General features: G+C 37.3%; 1 protein-coding gene across 1 annotated transcript in view; it reads right to left on the reverse strand.

The window, feature by feature from the left end:
- Positions 1 to 518: 518 nt before the first annotated feature.
- Positions 519 to 17,306, reverse strand: part of LOC306855928 (syntaxin-binding protein 1-like) — a 28,547-nt gene continuing 11,759 nt past the window's right edge. Inside the window, exons 4-20 of the mRNA XM_079394899.1 lie at positions 16,988 to 17,064; positions 16,661 to 16,739; positions 15,968 to 16,071; positions 14,676 to 14,824; positions 13,205 to 13,289; positions 12,733 to 12,863; positions 10,237 to 10,344; positions 9,959 to 10,022; positions 9,483 to 9,548; positions 9,297 to 9,377; positions 7,881 to 8,019; positions 7,676 to 7,785; positions 7,479 to 7,580; positions 7,302 to 7,387; positions 5,629 to 5,783; positions 3,768 to 3,929; positions 519 to 717 (exon numbers count right to left, since the gene is read on the reverse strand). Of these exons, the coding sequence (XP_079251025.1) occupies positions 3,820 to 3,929; positions 5,629 to 5,783; positions 7,302 to 7,387; positions 7,479 to 7,580; positions 7,676 to 7,785; positions 7,881 to 8,019; positions 9,297 to 9,377; positions 9,483 to 9,548; positions 9,959 to 10,022; positions 10,237 to 10,344; positions 12,733 to 12,863; positions 13,205 to 13,289; positions 14,676 to 14,824; positions 15,968 to 16,071; positions 16,661 to 16,739; positions 16,988 to 17,064 (1,646 nt within the window). The 3' untranslated portion in view covers positions 519 to 717; positions 3,768 to 3,819. The remainder of the gene's footprint in view (positions 718 to 3,767; positions 3,930 to 5,628; positions 5,784 to 7,301; positions 7,388 to 7,478; positions 7,581 to 7,675; positions 7,786 to 7,880; positions 8,020 to 9,296; positions 9,378 to 9,482; positions 9,549 to 9,958; positions 10,023 to 10,236; positions 10,345 to 12,732; positions 12,864 to 13,204; positions 13,290 to 14,675; positions 14,825 to 15,967; positions 16,072 to 16,660; positions 16,740 to 16,987; positions 17,065 to 17,306) is intronic.

Below are 17,306 nucleotides of genomic sequence, written 5' to 3' on the forward strand. Positions count from 1 at the left end.
TTTTTTACTTTTTTTCCCAGCGTTTTAAAACATGTCAAAAGGGCCACATAGTAGCGTCCATGGCATGCACACCTAAAATGAGACAACAATTACACCCAAGCATCTAAACTGGGCAGCAGTTTAGCCTTCAGTGTAGGAAGTGATATGCATCATTTTGCCTCACTGGTCAATTTGCATACAAACCAGTCCCTCCCCCAACCACTTTTAAACCATTTAAAAAAATAAAGAAAAGAAAAAACACACCAAGTTAAAAAAGGAACAAATGCAAAAAGTGATCTACCATTTATGCATTCTAGCAGGTTCCATAACATACAATATTACATTTGGTACTTTCAGGTTTTTAAATGGCAAAACGAAAACTCAGTTTGACAGTCCGATCATTTGCAACCATTGGAAAACAGAAGAATACTTGCAATGATTCTTTTATTTCAACATTATATATATATTTAAATATATATAAATTTATAGAATATTCTTTTTAACTTGTCACCAATCATCTATATATATTTTTTCTTTTTCTCTCAAGCAAGATGCATACACAATTTATATGGAGCAGGTGCGATTTACAGGGCAACGGATGAAGGGAGGGAGAGGGTAACTGGGCGATGGGGTTGTGGGGAAGGAAGTTGTGATTTTAGCTTGTCTGCTCCTCATCGGGTTTGTTCATGGCCTTGAGAGATTCCAGAAGCTGGGTGGGGCCGGTGATATGGGTCGAACCTGCGTAAATGAGCACCGAGGAGAGAAACGAAGAGAAAACTAATTAAATTTATACATATACTATAAAAATGTGTTTTCAGCTGTGTATCTATCTAGAATATTATAGAAAATATATATTGCTATTAATGTAATGAATATATATATATACACACACACACACACACACACACACACACACACATATACATTACTGTTCAAAAGTCGAAAGGGCCAGAAAGATTTTTTTTTTTTTTAAGAATTTTATTCAGCAAGGACACATTAAATTGATCTAAAGTGAGAGTAAAGACATTTATAATGTTACAAATAATGTCTGTCTTTAAAAATGTCTATTTATTCAAGAATACTGAAAAAAATATATATATGTCATGGTTTCCACAAAAAATGTTATGCAGCACAACCATTTCCAATGTGATGGTAATAAGAAATGTTTCTTGCACATGCAAATTAGCATATTAGAATGATTTCTGAAAGATCATGGGACACTGAAGACTGGAGTAATAAATTCCGCTTTACCATCACAGGAATAAATTACATTTTAAAATATATTAAAATAGAAAACCATTATTTAAAATAGTAATATTTCACAATATTACTTTTTTACTTTAGTTTTAATCCAATAAATGCAGCCACTGGTGAGCATAAGATATTTTCAAAAACATAAAAAAATCTTACCAACCCTTTTGAATGGTAGTATATGCACATATATTTATTTATCAAGGTTTTGTTTTGAATCTGAAATTATTAAAATTGCAAAATAAGGAAATATTTAAATTTGATTAGATATTTAGCTGAAGACACAATTCTAACACATCACAAATACTGTACATTCAAACTATCCAAAAACATTTGTGCCACAGGGTCATCTAAAAAAAAAAAAAAACATGGCTATGCACTGAAATAATTTTAGATTTTTGGTGCCCTGTGGAACAAATGCCTATTCTACAATATTTTTAGCAAAGCTGCATGTTCCCACTACTTGTAATGCAATAAAAAGATTTTAAAAACGCTTGATAATGAGTGTCACATTCATTTAACAACCAATGAGGGTTGTTACATTGCTGAACGAGTAGAACTGAATGTGTAGTTGCATGCTCCGCTTTGAACATACAACTAAACTGCCTGGTTCTGACCACAACTGATATAGTCTTCTGGGCCAAGTAAATGCAAACACGCAGTTTTGCTAATCGCTAATCAGATTCACAATGTGATTTGTAGCTCTTCAACTAGATGAGCGGGTCTAAACTAAAGATCCATGAAAACAAACCATATTATTGTTCAGTAATGGCTGGAACAGTCAAGAAGTGTTTCATGTTGCAGTATGGGTTAGGACTGGCATACTGCATATGGTGTGATCATTTACGAACACAAATAACCAACAGAAAAAGGGGAAATCAAAAGGGATATAGCTTTAGCAGCCTGACACTTGAGTGATGGATACTTGATAGGGTTAAGCAATGATCATTCTGTACAATGGTTTACTCAGTAAAGGTATTTGAAAGGACACTTTGTGTTACAGAACCTCATTTGTGTGCATTTGTTGGTTTATTAATGTTATCTACTCTTTGTAATGCTTCGGAGAAGCTCATAGCTGGATTACAGGAATATTCCGGATCCAATACAAGCTCATCTCTATCAACAGCATCTATGATACCACAGAAAACAATTTGACTCGTTCATTTGTTTGTCAAAAACCTTGACAAAATTGTGCTGTAATGCTCTTACAATGGACGTCTATGGGGCAAGGTGTTCCAAAGGGTTTCAAAGGAACTAAAATATTGTATATAATCTTACACAAACGAGGTATACATATAATGTCTTATGGCTGTACTTTCAGAACTGTGCTTACTGTATTCGATTATTATTACAATGGAATGCCCCCCATACTTCCATTTTAAGAGCATTTCTGCAAACGCGAGTTTAGCAAGTGCTTCCAAATGAGTTAAAATTATTTCCTGTGGTAATTGAGAGCATGTCATAAACTTGTATTTAACCCAGAACATTCCTTTAAGAGCAAAGACAACTAATAGTAAGTTTTAAACAAATTGCAATGAGTAATTAATTACATTTAATGTAACCACAAGCATGCACAGGAATTAGTGTTGTAATATAAAGTGTTACTAAGCTTGTTCAAAACATCCTCTATTTTTAAGTACCAGTCATGAAATTGCATTGATTGATTACCATGAACTGTTTAATAGTATAGTAAGTTATTTTTAATGCAAAAAACAGCATCTGAGGCATAACATGAAAGTTTCTGAAACATGACATAGCCAGGGCCCAAACTAGTTAGTTTAAAAAATGTTAGTGTTTGGGGAAAGCGTTAGTGCTAAAGCATATCTAAAGAACACGGCTACATGTCAAGCTTTGGCATCTGCAGAAGAATTATAAAGAAGGAAATGAGCCAGCCACTGTCTGGCGGAAGTCATTTTAACATATATTCTTTGCAGATGGCCACTTGGTCATGTAGACGTAATGTGAGGTAGTTTGAGGAACTAAACCAAATTATCCTGCAATTGGCATCAATTACCTCTCCAGAGGGGGGGAAATAAAGTTAATATGAGTGATTGTCTTGGATTGTTATTCAGAAATAATCAGAATATGGTGAGTCTTAAGGGTAGATTAAATCTGCGGGAAAATGAAGCTTTAAAAATTAATGATATTTGGGAGGGCAAATAGAGGAAGCCCTTCCTCGTCGGAAGAGGAGACTCCATTGAATTAAAAGGCGCATAGTGAGGAGAATGCAGTTTAATCCACCCAACTGAGAGGATGCGGTCAACAGGGATGGGGTCAGGACTCCTACTGCATCTGTCACTCAAAAAAAGGCTCCGCCCACTGCAGTTCTGTAATGAAGCATTCAGCAGATCTATATTGGCTGGTCCCAGTAGAAGGCGGAGCCTGAGTGAGACTTGCAGATCGGAGACTGGAGCCGGACACCCATCCCTGAGGCGTGGTGGCGTAGTAAAACGGTAGAATGTGGTAACAGGAGCAAGAAAAGAAAGCCCTTGTGCTGTGGGGGTTCAGAAAGGGTTTCTTTGTTCGGCTGCCTTTACTTTGTCAGAGTGTGATTTCTCTCTCCCACCCTTCCCTCTTTCTCTCTCTCTCTCACTCGTCTGAGGGGTCAGGGTCCTCAAAGGACACCCTAGTGGATTCTCGGAAGTCGGGGTGCCGCAGGTCCATTAGAAATTTGGTTGGGGTGAGCGTGTGAGTAGAACCTGCGGAGGAACAAAGGTGGCTTCACGCTCAGAATGAATCTCACACCGCACCGCACCTCACGTTCTTTCACCACCGTTAATCTTTATGGGGACAAAAGAGGGTTAAATACCATTTCCACCATCTGTAGATTTTGATGTTTCAGAAATATCATCCTAGAACCCCGACAAAAAAAAAAAAGATTTTTGGAAGCTCTGGGTGGACGTATCAGTGATGGAAGACTGTGTTAGACCTCCTTCAATCAACTAAAAATATTAATTCCATGAATGTTCACAATTAGAAGTACAGCCAATTGTCCCATTGAGGCCCTTCAGATGCATTGTTCATCTCTAATAGAAAATTGTGTAAGTAGCCCAATTCCACCAATTACTAATTCAGTGTTAATGTAAAGTCTTCAATGCTCAAATTTCTTCTGGAAAACAACAGACTGATACTGTACTTTAAAATTCACTTCTAAAGGGGCGTTCTCACTGACAGTAATTTGCAACAAAAGAGTGACCAAAATTTAGTATTTTTAAAGAGAACTCTCAATTCCTTTAAAGGAATAGTTCACAAAAAATGACAATTTGCTCACCTTCAGGCCATCCAAGATAGCATTAGCATTACATCACTCGCTCACCAATGGGTCCTCTGCAGTGAATGGGTGCCGTCAGAATGAGAGTCCAAACGGCTGATAAAAGCATCACAATCTTCAAGACGTTTTGAAAACCTCTTAATGATGGATTTGTTTCTTACAAACATGCAGCTTTCACTTCATGAGACATTAATTGTTTGACTGGACTATTGTGATGTCTTTATCAGCTGTTTGGACTCTCATTCTGACGGCACCCTTTCACTACAGAGGATCAATTAGTGAGCAAGTGGGGAAGTCGTGGCCTAATGGTTAGAGAGTCGGACTTGTAATCCAAAGGTTGCGGGTTCGAGTCTCGGGCCGGCAGGGATTGTAGGTGGGGAGAGTGAATGTCCAGCGCTCTCTCCACCCTCAATACCACGACTGAGGTGCCCTTGAGCAAGGCACTGAACCCCCAACTGCTCCCCGGGCGCCGCAGCATAAATGGCTGCCCACTGCTCCGGGTGTGTGTTCACGGTGTGTGTGTGTTCACTGCTGTGTGTGTGCACGTTGGATGGGTTAAATGCAGAGCACGAATTCCGAGTATGGGTCACCATACTTGGCAGTATGTCACTTCACTCACTTCACTAATGCTAAATTTCTCCAAATCTTTTCAGATGTAAAAACAAACTCATCTACATCATGGATGGTCTGAGGATAGGTACATTTTAAGCAAATTTTCATTTTTGGGTGAACTATTCCTTTAAGAGCAGTGTGAACACCGACTCGTTTTGGCTGCCATAGGCCATAAAAGTAAGTTTAAAAGACAATTCTAAACACAAGTGCACATCTTAAACATAAACCTTATCACACGCACACAAAAGACACACAAAGAAGAACTTACGAACATAGACTTATGAACACATCAGAGGCTCACGACTGCAATTTAAAAGCAGTTAAAACATGACAGGCACAAAATACCGTACAAGACAAGAGCACAGGAAAAATATACAAGACAGATTTGCCAGTCTCTTTACACATATTATATGACAAAAACACATGTATAGATAATATAAAGATATCAATCTAAAGCTTTAAAGGGTGGTTGCTTAATTTACAGTGACTTTTAGCAGTATCCTCTGCAGACTCACCAACGATGGCCTCCCATTTGCCATTAGCCTGTGTGACCTCATAGGCACAGCGCATCTCGCTAAAGGACGCACCCCCAATAATGAAGACCATGATGCGAGGGCCCGTACGGTACTCTCCAGGGGTTTTGTTCTTGTGCCAGTGGCCATATCGAGCACTGCAATGGAAAGAACACATGAATACATGTCAACTTCAAGGTACAGTTTCTTTTTCTTTTTCAAACCGAAAGACTGAAGCATCACTGCTGTCATTTGAAGGTATTTGTAAGAGACTGCACTGTTTTACTCAATATCTTTACTCACTTTGTAACTGAAGACTAGACACTACAGGCAAAAAAATATAGATTTTTATCACAATTTACTCTGGTAGCCATTAACTTCCATAGTATGGAAAAAATACTATGAAAATCAATGGCTACCAGCAACTTCTTACTGTAGCTACCAACATTCTTCAAAATATCTTCTTTTGTGTTCAACAGAAGAAAGAAATTCATACAGGTTTGGAACAACTTTAGGGTGAGTAAATGATGGCAGAACTTTCATTTTTGGAAGATCTTTCCCTTTAAGGGACGACCAAGTTATTTGCCAGCATAATGAGAGGGGAAATCGGCGTGAACACTGGTGATCTCGAGTCTAATCTATAGCTACACAATGGGACCCATCAGCTCCCAGTTCTCCCTCTGTGGGAGTCAGGGTTGTCTGCTTTGCCTCTGCTACTGTTTACAGCAGCTGTGCTGGTTTGTTTGTCCTGAAAGCAGAACAGTGCGCCGGGATCATTACTGCTGACCCTGAGGAAATATCCCAGTTTCCACCGCTTCTGAAAGAGACTTGGTGTTCACCCCCACCTCACATCACACCACCCACCAATCAAGGTATTGATTTCAGTGTTCTCCCCACCCCTCAGTGCACAAATGATTATTGATCCAAGTTGCCTCTATCTTTTGAATTGTTCAGTACAAAAATGCATGTATATATCTGTATATTGATGTTTTAGTGTGTGTGTGTATGATAGCGTTGCCTTTTGAAATTCTAATAAATTTGAATTTAAGGAAGTGTATTGGATATTTAAAGGAAATGAAATACAATAACTTCTGTGTAGTTTTAGTCATTTAAAATTGTTAATTAAATTTTAAATTGATGATAAAAAAAGTTATATTTTACAATAGGGTCCCATTAATTACATTAGTTAGTGTATTAACTAACAATGAGCAATATATTTTATTAGAAACTGAATTAGAAAATTTCAAATTGAATTATCTATAAACATCATAAACAATATATACATCATATAAGGTATTACCAGAAACATTAGATTATATTAAGCATGTATATAATGTATTTTTATTATAATGTTTTATTATACATTTGTATTTTATTTAGGTATTTGTTAATAATAAATTAACCAATTAAATTAAAACTAATTTTATGGAACATGGTAAAAGAACCCAGAATGCTCTTATATAGCTCTAATTCATTAAGTCTTTAATATAGACCCAAGCAACAAAGCACCTGAAAATAATTTCTTGCTCATTTTATTCATAATTTGCTTAATTTTTTAGCAGTTTAGTAAATTCCTCTTCCTGTCATTCCATTTGAACATCCTGTAGGAGTGACCAATTCAAATTCCTCATTATTTGAAAGGGAGCCTAACAATCAGAATCGGTGAGTGTGCGTACCTGACTGCAGAAGTGCTGAAGGAAGAGGACGAGCGTGTTGAGATGTACGGATAATGTTTGGTATCCAGCTTCTCTTCGATAGCATCCTGCAACAACATTCACAAACGAAGTAAGACCACACATTTACACACAATCTACACACAGTTGCTCAGTCAAATTATGTAAATCAGGACTGACCTCCATGATGTCCTTGACGAGTGGGGTCCAACGAGAAAGCTGGTAGGTCTGCTCGCTCACACGCTCTTTACGATCGAGCTTCTTGCCTCTGCGGAGAGTAGACTGCAGCATACAGAAACAAAACGGCAGATCAGAGAAACTGCTTTAACAGCCAAGGAGACTTGATGTTTGCTTGGGAAGCAAATCAGACAGCGTACATCCGTGATGATTGGGACACCCAGATGAGCCATATTGGTGATGATCTCACTGTCCTCAGGAGGGATCTGGGCGTGTTGAATCAACTTGTTAAGGTTCTCCTCTGTGATCCCTGTTTTGCAACACAGGAACACACATTACAAAATGGCTGATCTGGGCATTGAGAAATAAACTGAGGTATAAAATGGCTGCCAAAGACTCTCCAACCGTTCTTCAGGAAAATGTAGAGGAGGATGATACGGATCTTGTCGTAGGTGCTGACGTTGGCATCCAGCAAGATTGGCACGATGGCTCTCATGGGGTCTTTAATCTTTTCGCCCTCTGCGTCTGTTCCCATAGCGAGATCCTGCCGGGTGACAGAGCGTGCTTCATAAATTATGCTTAGCACACTGGAAGCAATAAAACCTAAAATGATATGATGCTTTCAGAGACCATGGCTTGTCCTTCATTATCACAGTTAAATTAATTTAATCAGAGGTGGATCCTGGTAAAGGTGATATAGACAAGTTTGTAGCATTCTCGGCACACAGCTTTTAAACACGCACTCCATACTCTATCGCTCATTTTGGCAGTTTCATTGCACCTGCTCTCTGCTCTGCTCACCCCCTCATTGAAAATAAATCGTGACCTAGTGGGTAATCGAGCAGCTCCTGTGTTACACTTCCCTCCCCACCACCGCTTACTTTGGTTGCTTTCAACCTACACCATAGAAATAGAATGAACAGCCAATGAAAAATTTCTTCTTTTTTTTATCCGCTAGACATCAAAATTGGAGGAGGGATGGATGATTATTATAGCACTGTTTAGTCCTATTACAGTCAAATTAATTAATCAAATCAGAAAATGAAATCAGAATCTTTATGGCAACAATTAACAATATTTTATGTAATATATATATATATATATATATATATATATATATACTTATGTGTGTGTGTGTATTTTATTCATATATATATCTAATGCAAATATATAATTTTAATGCAAATATTTAAAAAACAATTAGCACTTGTTTTGAATAGAATAAATATTGTATTGTACTGTGTATGTATATATATATATGATGTGTATATATATATATATGATTAAGTTTTGCCATTTTATTCTTTATAAATATTTTGGCTGATTAACAGAAGTATTAACTCCTCTTTTAGTAATAATGCATGTGGATAATGTACATTTTCTGTTTTCATATGTAAATGTAAGTACATTTTTATTCAATATTTTTTACCAAAACTTTTTTCATTCACAATTATTAAATCTTTTTGATTGATTTATTAAAACAAAGTACATTTGAAATCCTGATTTTTGTCACCCATGGCAACAATCAACAACACTAAGTGTGATATTAAGACAATAAAATTAAATTGTTTCAATAATAGGCTTTTACTTGTAATTTTATTTATATATATATCAGAATTTTAATGCAAATATTTAAAAAAGAATTTGTACTTGTTTTGAAGAGAATAAATATTGTATTGTAATCAACCTCATATTATAAATAATAATATCACATTTTGTGAATGTTAAAATAATTGTATGAAACATAATTAATGAAACTTTGGTGAATACGCAACGGTTTTTCTCTCAAATTTAGCAGTGATGTCTGTGGTGATATTGTACCTGCTCTACACGGCATAGCTTGTCCACGGTTCCCTGGTAGTGCTTCATGCAGTCCTCGGCCAGCTGCAGATGGGTCGAGTACTAAAGGGGCAGAGATTTTAAGGGTCAATGAGGTAAATATTGGAACTGCAATTCCCATGAGGAGTCTCGTTTGGCTGACTGCACATGTGTTTGGACCTCTCTCACCTTGCTGAGCTCTTTCTGGTACTGCGGCATCTTCTTCAGCATTTGAGACAGGTCCCTCATGGTGGTCTGGAAGAAACACAGGACTTTCTCAGAAAGGAAAGCAAACCAGAGGTCAGACACTGCCTCAAGACATGTCTCAGATCCAGTAGGCCAAATTAGGGACAAAGATACGGTGCAATATAAAAGCTGTTATGGTTTGTGAAACTATGCACTATTGCATATATAGTATAGTATGTCACAGCAGAAATGTGTATTTATGTGTATTGGCTTGTGTTGTGTTAAGTCAATCAATACAAATCCTGCTGTAGCCTCAGAGTGCTTTCACATGAGTCAGCCATCACGGTTTAGATTCGGCTGCCAGTGCAATCTCATCTGCCAGGCTATCCTCCTTCGCCCACGCTACACTATTCTCTCTGTTCTACTCCTCATTTATTCTCTCCTCCAGGCCCCTCCCCCTCAGCCAGACTCCAGCGTACCTTCTCTCCAGCAGTATTCATCCGTTTACTAGCCGAAAACTCCTTCAGGGAGCGTGTCACCTCCCTGTGAGCAAGGGAAATGAGAAAAGAGGGGAGAGAACAGGGATGTCACCATTTACAGACAGAGAATATCACAGGAAAACCAGAGCTGAGAGGGATAGTTCATCTTCAGTTGCTGGTCCCCATTGACTTCCATAGTATTAAAAAAACACATAAATGGGACAAGCAACTGAAGGTAAACTATCCTTTTAAGGCCAAAAATGTAAGGTTATACTCACTGTGAGACCTCAGCAATATGTTTGTGCCGTAGCGCCACCCAGAGGTCATCGTCTTCATGCAGTAGCACTTCCTTCTCACGGGAGTCTCCTATACCACTGGTCTCGTACCTACCAAATACAAATCAAACAAATGTTTCTATTATATTTATTATGTATGGTATAATCTATATAACCGTCCTTGGTGAATTAATGAAAGTATTTGTTAATGATCCTTTTGTAATAATTCATATGCATAATGCACATTTTCTGTTTTTAAATATTTTAAATATGTGTATTTTAATTGTTATTTAATATCTTATTATATGATCATATATTTATCATATAAAATAAATAATTTATCATATTTATCATAAAATAAATGTTTATTATAAATATTTTAAATAATTTACATATATGTATTTTTGTATTATTGTATTATATGATATTATACTGAACAAAATGATAAACCCAACACTTTTGTTTTTGCCCCCATTTTTCATGAGCTGAACTCAAAGATCTAAGATTTTTTCTATGTACACAAAAGGCCTATTTCTCTCAAATATTGTTCACAAATCTGTCTAAATCTGTGTTAGTGAGCACTTCTCTTTTGCCGAGATAATCCATCCACCTCACAGGTGTGGCATATCAAGATGCTGATTAGACAGCATGATTATTGCACAGGTGTGCCTTAGGCTGGCCACAATAAAAGGCCACTCCAAAATGTGCGGTTTTATCACACAGCACAATGCTACAGATGTTGCAAGTTTTGAGGGAGCGTGCAATTGGCATGCTGACTGCAGGAATGTCCACCAGAGCTGTTGCCTGTGAATTGAATGTTTATTTCTCTACCATAAGCCATCTCCAAAGGCGTTTCAGAGAATTTGGCAGTACATCCAACCGGCCTCACAACCGCAGACCACGTGTAACCACACCAGCCCAGGACCTCCACATCCAGCATCTTCACCTCCAAGATTGTCTGAGACCAACCACCCGGACAGCTTGCTGCAACAATCGGTTTGCATAACAAAAGAATTTCTGCACAAACTGTCAGAAACCGTCTCAGGGAAGCTCATCTGCATGCTCGTCGTCCTCATCGGGGTTTCAACCTGACTCTGCAGTTCATCGTCGTAACTGACTTGAGTGGGAAAATGCTCACATTCGATGGCGTCTGGCACTTTGGAGAGGTGTTCTCTTCACGGATGAATCCCGGTTTTCACTGTACAGGGCAGATGGCAGACAGCATGTATGGGGTCATGTGGGTGAGCGGTTTGCTGATGTCAACGTTGTGGATCGAGTGGCCCATGGTGGCGGTGGGGTTATGGTATGGGCAGGCGTATGTTATGGACAACGAACACAGGTGCATTTTATTGATGATACTGTGACGAGATCCTGAGGCCTATTGTTGTGCCATTCATCCACGACCATCACCTCATGTTGCAGCATGATAATGCACGGCCCCATGTTGCAAGGATCTGTACACAATTCCTGGAAGCTGAAAACATCCCAGTTCTTGCATGCCCAGCATACTCACCAGACATGTCACCCCTTGAGCATGTTTGGGATGCTCTGGATCGGCGTATACGACAGCGTGTTCCAGTTCCTGCCAATATCCAGCAACTTCGCACAGCCATTGAAGAGGAGTGGACAACCTGATCAACTCTATGCGAAGGAGATGTGTTGCGCTGTGTGAGGCAAATGGTAGTCACACCAGATACTGACTAGTTTTCGGACCCCCCCCCCCCCCCCCCCCCCTTTTTTTTTTTTATTGTGGCCAGCCTAAGGCACACCTGTGCAATAATCATGCTGTCTAATCAGCATCTTGATATGCCACACCTGTGAGGTGCATGGATTACCTCGGCAAAGGAGAAGTGCTCACTAACACAGATTTGTGAACAATATTTGAGCGAAATAGATACATAGAAAAAGTCTTAGATCTTTGAGTTCAGCTCATGAAAAATGGGGGCAAAAACAAAAGTGTTGTGTTTATAATTTTGTTCAGTGTATATTTATATAAAACAAAACAATTGAATAATTTTCAAGTAAATATTGTAAATATTTAAATATATAAGTAAATATTATTTAAAAATAAGCTTAAACCATCCTTGGCCAATTGATCAAATTCCTTGGTCAAATTAAAGCATTTGTTAATAATGGTCCCTTTGAAATAATTCATATGCATAACGCACATTTTCTGTTTTTAAATATTTTATATATATGTTTTTTTATTATTTTATAATATTATATTCTATTTATATAATATCATATCATATAATAATGAAATAAGCTCACTTTTAGTAAATATTATTTAAAAATAAATGTTTATTTATATACATCTGAAATATTTTACATATGTATAATTATTATTTTATATTGTATTATGAAATATTTTACATATTATATGTATTATAATTATCCTTTTATATTGTATTATATTATATGATATAATATTTATATAATAATATAAACATTTAATCCAGTTAATATTATTATAAAATAAGTTTAAATATATTCACTCACTTGTAGACATCATTCTCGATGGGTAGCAGGTCATAGGCCATAGCCTGGAAGGTGAGCTCGTGCAGGACAGGAGAGACGGGGTCGAAAGCTCGGTCCAGAATTATGAGTTGAGATCGAGCCTTGTCTGGACCCTGCAGACAAAAAAATAAATAAATAATTCTACTATTGCTCCATGATTAGCACAAGCCATTTTCTGATTAACATGAATCCAATGCAATGGTTTGTCCACAGTAAGACCAGGACAGTGAAGATTCAATATTGGTTTCATGCATGATTTCTTTGATAGCCCTGATATTCTGAAGTATAATTGCTGTTTTATGGGTTTAACAAAATCTAAATCTTTCCAAGAACCCGCTGAAAGCTGCTTATGCTCCCCCTGAGGTACATGTAGCCCTTCTTTTAGCATATTCATATGTACATGTATGAACTCCTCGCTCTCCCTGCAGTGCAGTAACTCAGATGTGCCTCTCACCTCCCCCATTGTGGGATCATCTGCCTTGTAGGCGTCCAGTTTGTCCTGAAGCAACTGAGCCAGGGTGGCGTTATCTTTATATTCCCTGTGCACAGAAAATCAGAGTATTAGAGCAGAGAGACAGAACGTGAGACAGCTCTGTTGATCCTGACGAGCAGCCACTTTCTGCAATCTGATCCAGAGATGACTGGGCATCTGTCTTCTACACTAGTTGCTGCTGTAAGTGTGTGTACCATGGATAAATATGATTGCATAATGTGAAACGGCACAGTTGTTATCCAAAGCGACTTACAATTGCTATATATGTCAGAGGTCGCACGCCTCTGGAGCAACTAGGGGTTAAGTGTCTTGCTCAGGGACACATTGGTGTCTCACAGTGGATTCGAACCCGGGTCTCTCACACCACAGGCATGTGTCTTATCCACTGTGCCACCTCCACCCCACTTCTTCAAATATTTACAAGTTTGCAGTTACATCAGAGTCAAGCAACATTATTCAATGTCCAGACCATTGTTAACAGAACTAGAACAAGTTATGTTTAATGAGGAACTTGGAACAAACAAAATTACATTGTTTTATTGTAAATTTGTTAATAGCTCTAAAGAATCATCTGAATAAGAGAGTTGCTTGGGGTACATATTTACAGTATGATTTTTCAGATTCAGAATGGAGTGAAATGTGTCAGAGCCCAGAATTGGTCAATCAATACTAGATTTAAACTGCTCCAATACAATTGGATAATGCGCACTTATATTACACCTGAAAAGTTGAACAAATTTAACCCTAATATTCCAGATATTTGTTTTAAATGGCAAAAATATAAGGGAACGTTTTTCACAGTGTTTGGGAATGTGATGTTATTCAGACATTTTGGCAAAAAGTGATGGCATTAATATCTTCAATTATTTTAAAACCAATTCCAGTGACTCCTGAAATATGTGTGTTAGGTCTAGTTCCTGTTGGTATATCAGTATCAACACATCAAATTAAAATGATAGACATCTGTTTAGTTCTCGCAAGACGGTCAATAGCATTTTATTGGAAGAAGGTCCATCAGTTGGTCATTGGTTAAAAGATTTATCACATGTATTGTTTTGGAAAAACTGACATACAGTACTAAGGGTAAACTGAAAGATTAAAATAAAATATGGGACCTTTTTATACAATTCCTTGAAAACAACGAAACAGTAATACAAGAAATGTTAGATTCCTCTCAATCCAATGATTGATGTAAATGTGATGTACTTTATTTGATGTGGTAATATTTGTCTGTCTTAAAATTTCCCTTTTGTTTTATTTATTTAATTTTGCCCTGTGTAATTGAACATGTGGATGCTGAAGGTGGGAGGGTGGGAAGATAGTTAAAAAATGGTCTTCTTTGAAGATTTTTCTGTTGTCTTATATGCTTTCTCAATAAAGACATGTTTAATAAGAGACAGACACAGTTGCATTGTGGCTCTTCGTGCCTTACCCTCGGTATCGGACGGCAGGGTATTCCTTCAGTGTGGCACACAGTGTTGCTAGCTGGTCTGCCAACCGTTCCATCACAGAGTTCTTCAGCTGTGTCTTATGAGGGCTGTAGAAACTCTGGAAGGCATCAGGGTTGTCCAAGGAGAACACCTAAACACACATTCATACTCGTTACTGATAAAGCGATTATGTGGACAGGGAATGTGATCAGAGGGGTATAAAATAGAATTGAGATCGGGCCTAAATTTAAAACCATAAAAAAAAGTTACTTGAAATAAACATTAAGTGAAAGAAAATAAAACAAAACCTTTTTATTTCAATAATATCTCTCATTTCACTAATACTGGAAATAAAACTGAATGAAAACTACATAGACAACATAGATGCAAAACAAAAACTACTAACATGACAAAACACAAAATGACTAAAAGTTTACAATTAAAATTAAAATGGAATATATATATATATATAACTACAATTTTATTTCAATTATACAAAAATAACACCGATCTAAAATAGTAGTATATCACTATGATAGACCATGCTAGAAAGTCCAAAAGAATAGCATATATTTTTAAAATAGAAATCTTTTGTAACATTATAAATGCCTTTACTGTCACTTTTGATGAATATAATGCATCCTTGCTAAATAAAAGTAATAATGGTCTAAATTAATTTTATTCTATAAATAAAAATATTTTTGAAGAATTTGTATGCATGTCACATGCTAAACACCTGTGACAGAATGCCATCTTTTCCTGTTTCTAATCTAGTCTGAGGGATGAGCTTGGAGTTGGTGAGTTGTCTCCAGTCTGTGCTTTCATTCCTTTCCTTCCTGCCTTTGTGTTTCCTGTGGCCTAATCTCTGACTTCACAACCACCCCTCCCCACCCCCTATCGGCACACACAGAGTCACATGACCATCATTCTGTTCAGCAGATGGGTTCCCCTTGATGCTCGTTCCCTCTCATAACCTCCTCTGATTGGCCGAGGCTCTCTGTGGATGCTGCGTTGGCCAGTTACGTGATGCTGAACGAGGCGGGCCTGCGAAGCACTGAGCTGCAGCATCACGCCAGCAGAAACGCACCGCTCCTCTGACTCCTCTGAATTAATCAAAGCAGACAGCCGAAGCAGCAAGGCATTATGGGCCAGACTGCATCCCCCCAGCCTCAGAGCTGTTCTGGAACACTCTATTTCTGCTTTCACTGAGTTGTTTCTGGATAGTTCTCTATACGGATAGTCATTATTCCTATATATTTTTATCTCTCTCCTCTCCCCTCCTGAAATGGCTCACCTGGGATTCATAGGGCAGGAAGGCGATGTTGATCTCAGTTAGGGTTTTAATGGTTTTGGAGGCACGGCTCTTCACCACATCATTAAACAGGGGGTCCGGGCAAGCTAAAAAAAAAAAAAAAAACACATGGGTAGTTGATTTCTGCAATCAAATCGCCAATAAAATCAGATGTAATATTTATTGCATATTTACATTTTATATACAACATTTTTTAAATTTATATAAAATAATATATAAACACACACACAATTTAATGTCAAAAATATATCCAAAATTTATCAGCTGCAAAATTTATTGCATATTTACACTTTTAGATTTATTTTCTTTTCTTCTCATGGATGCGGTTTTAATTTATGTATTCATTTATTATATTAAGTTCATTTATGATTTTTTTATTTTACATATTTCCCACAGCACATAAATTTTTGATTAACTACAAAATAATTCAGTTCATTTATATTAGTAGGAAAGCTTATTCTTTCATATGTCATTTAATTGACTGGATCACAAAACAGCTGATTCACCTTTATATCACCTTTACATAGCATTGTGTTTAAGTAAAATTCATTCAAAACATTGTCTTGCTGATTGTTTGTGTAGTAGTCTAGTTTTGAGTGAGGTCCCATTAATACTGCAGTGTATATTATGCTTCCAGAGCACTTGAAGTACAGTGGAGTACCCTCAGATACTCACAGTCAGTGAAGAACACATGAGCCCCTTTATATTTCGCTGAATGGGGATCTTTGAAGTCATTGACGAGAGTCTGCACAGACTGGTAAGAGAAATACAACAAGCTTTAGATAAGACTGTGTCTGTGTTTTGTGCTGTTATAGTAATCAAAATGGCCTGTAGAAATAACAAGAGTTGCAGGCTGTCTGTGTAGGATGTGTGTGTGTGTGTGTATATATATGTGTTAGTGAGTGACATATGTTTAGTGTGTACAGTGTGAAGGTTCCACCTCCACGCTGCAGTTGTTATTTTGCTTTATAAGCATCTTCTAAAATGAGTGTGTTTGAGTACCTTCTCAGTTGGGGTGATCAGGTAAATGGCCTCCAATGAAGGGAGAGGCTCTCTTCGCTTATTAATGTCTTCAACAACTGCAGAGATAAAAGCAGAAACAGCAAGTCGGTCACAGAAGCAGCTTCTCTGATACAGGGTTATATTCATTAACCTTTTGGTTAATTGAAATAAAGCTGAAATTAAATCAAATATAAATATTAGATGAAAATCGTTAACTTGAAATATTTGAAATGTTGCCTTGGCAGCTAACTGAAATCAATTTGCGTCGACACACCAAAATAATTAACTGAAAAAGAAAAAAACAACAACATTTATTAAA

The sequence above is a fragment of the Barbus barbus genome (assembly GCF_936440315.1).
Source record: "Barbus barbus genome assembly, chromosome: 36".
Classification (NCBI taxonomy): Eukaryota; Metazoa; Chordata; class Actinopteri; order Cypriniformes; family Cyprinidae; genus Barbus; species Barbus barbus.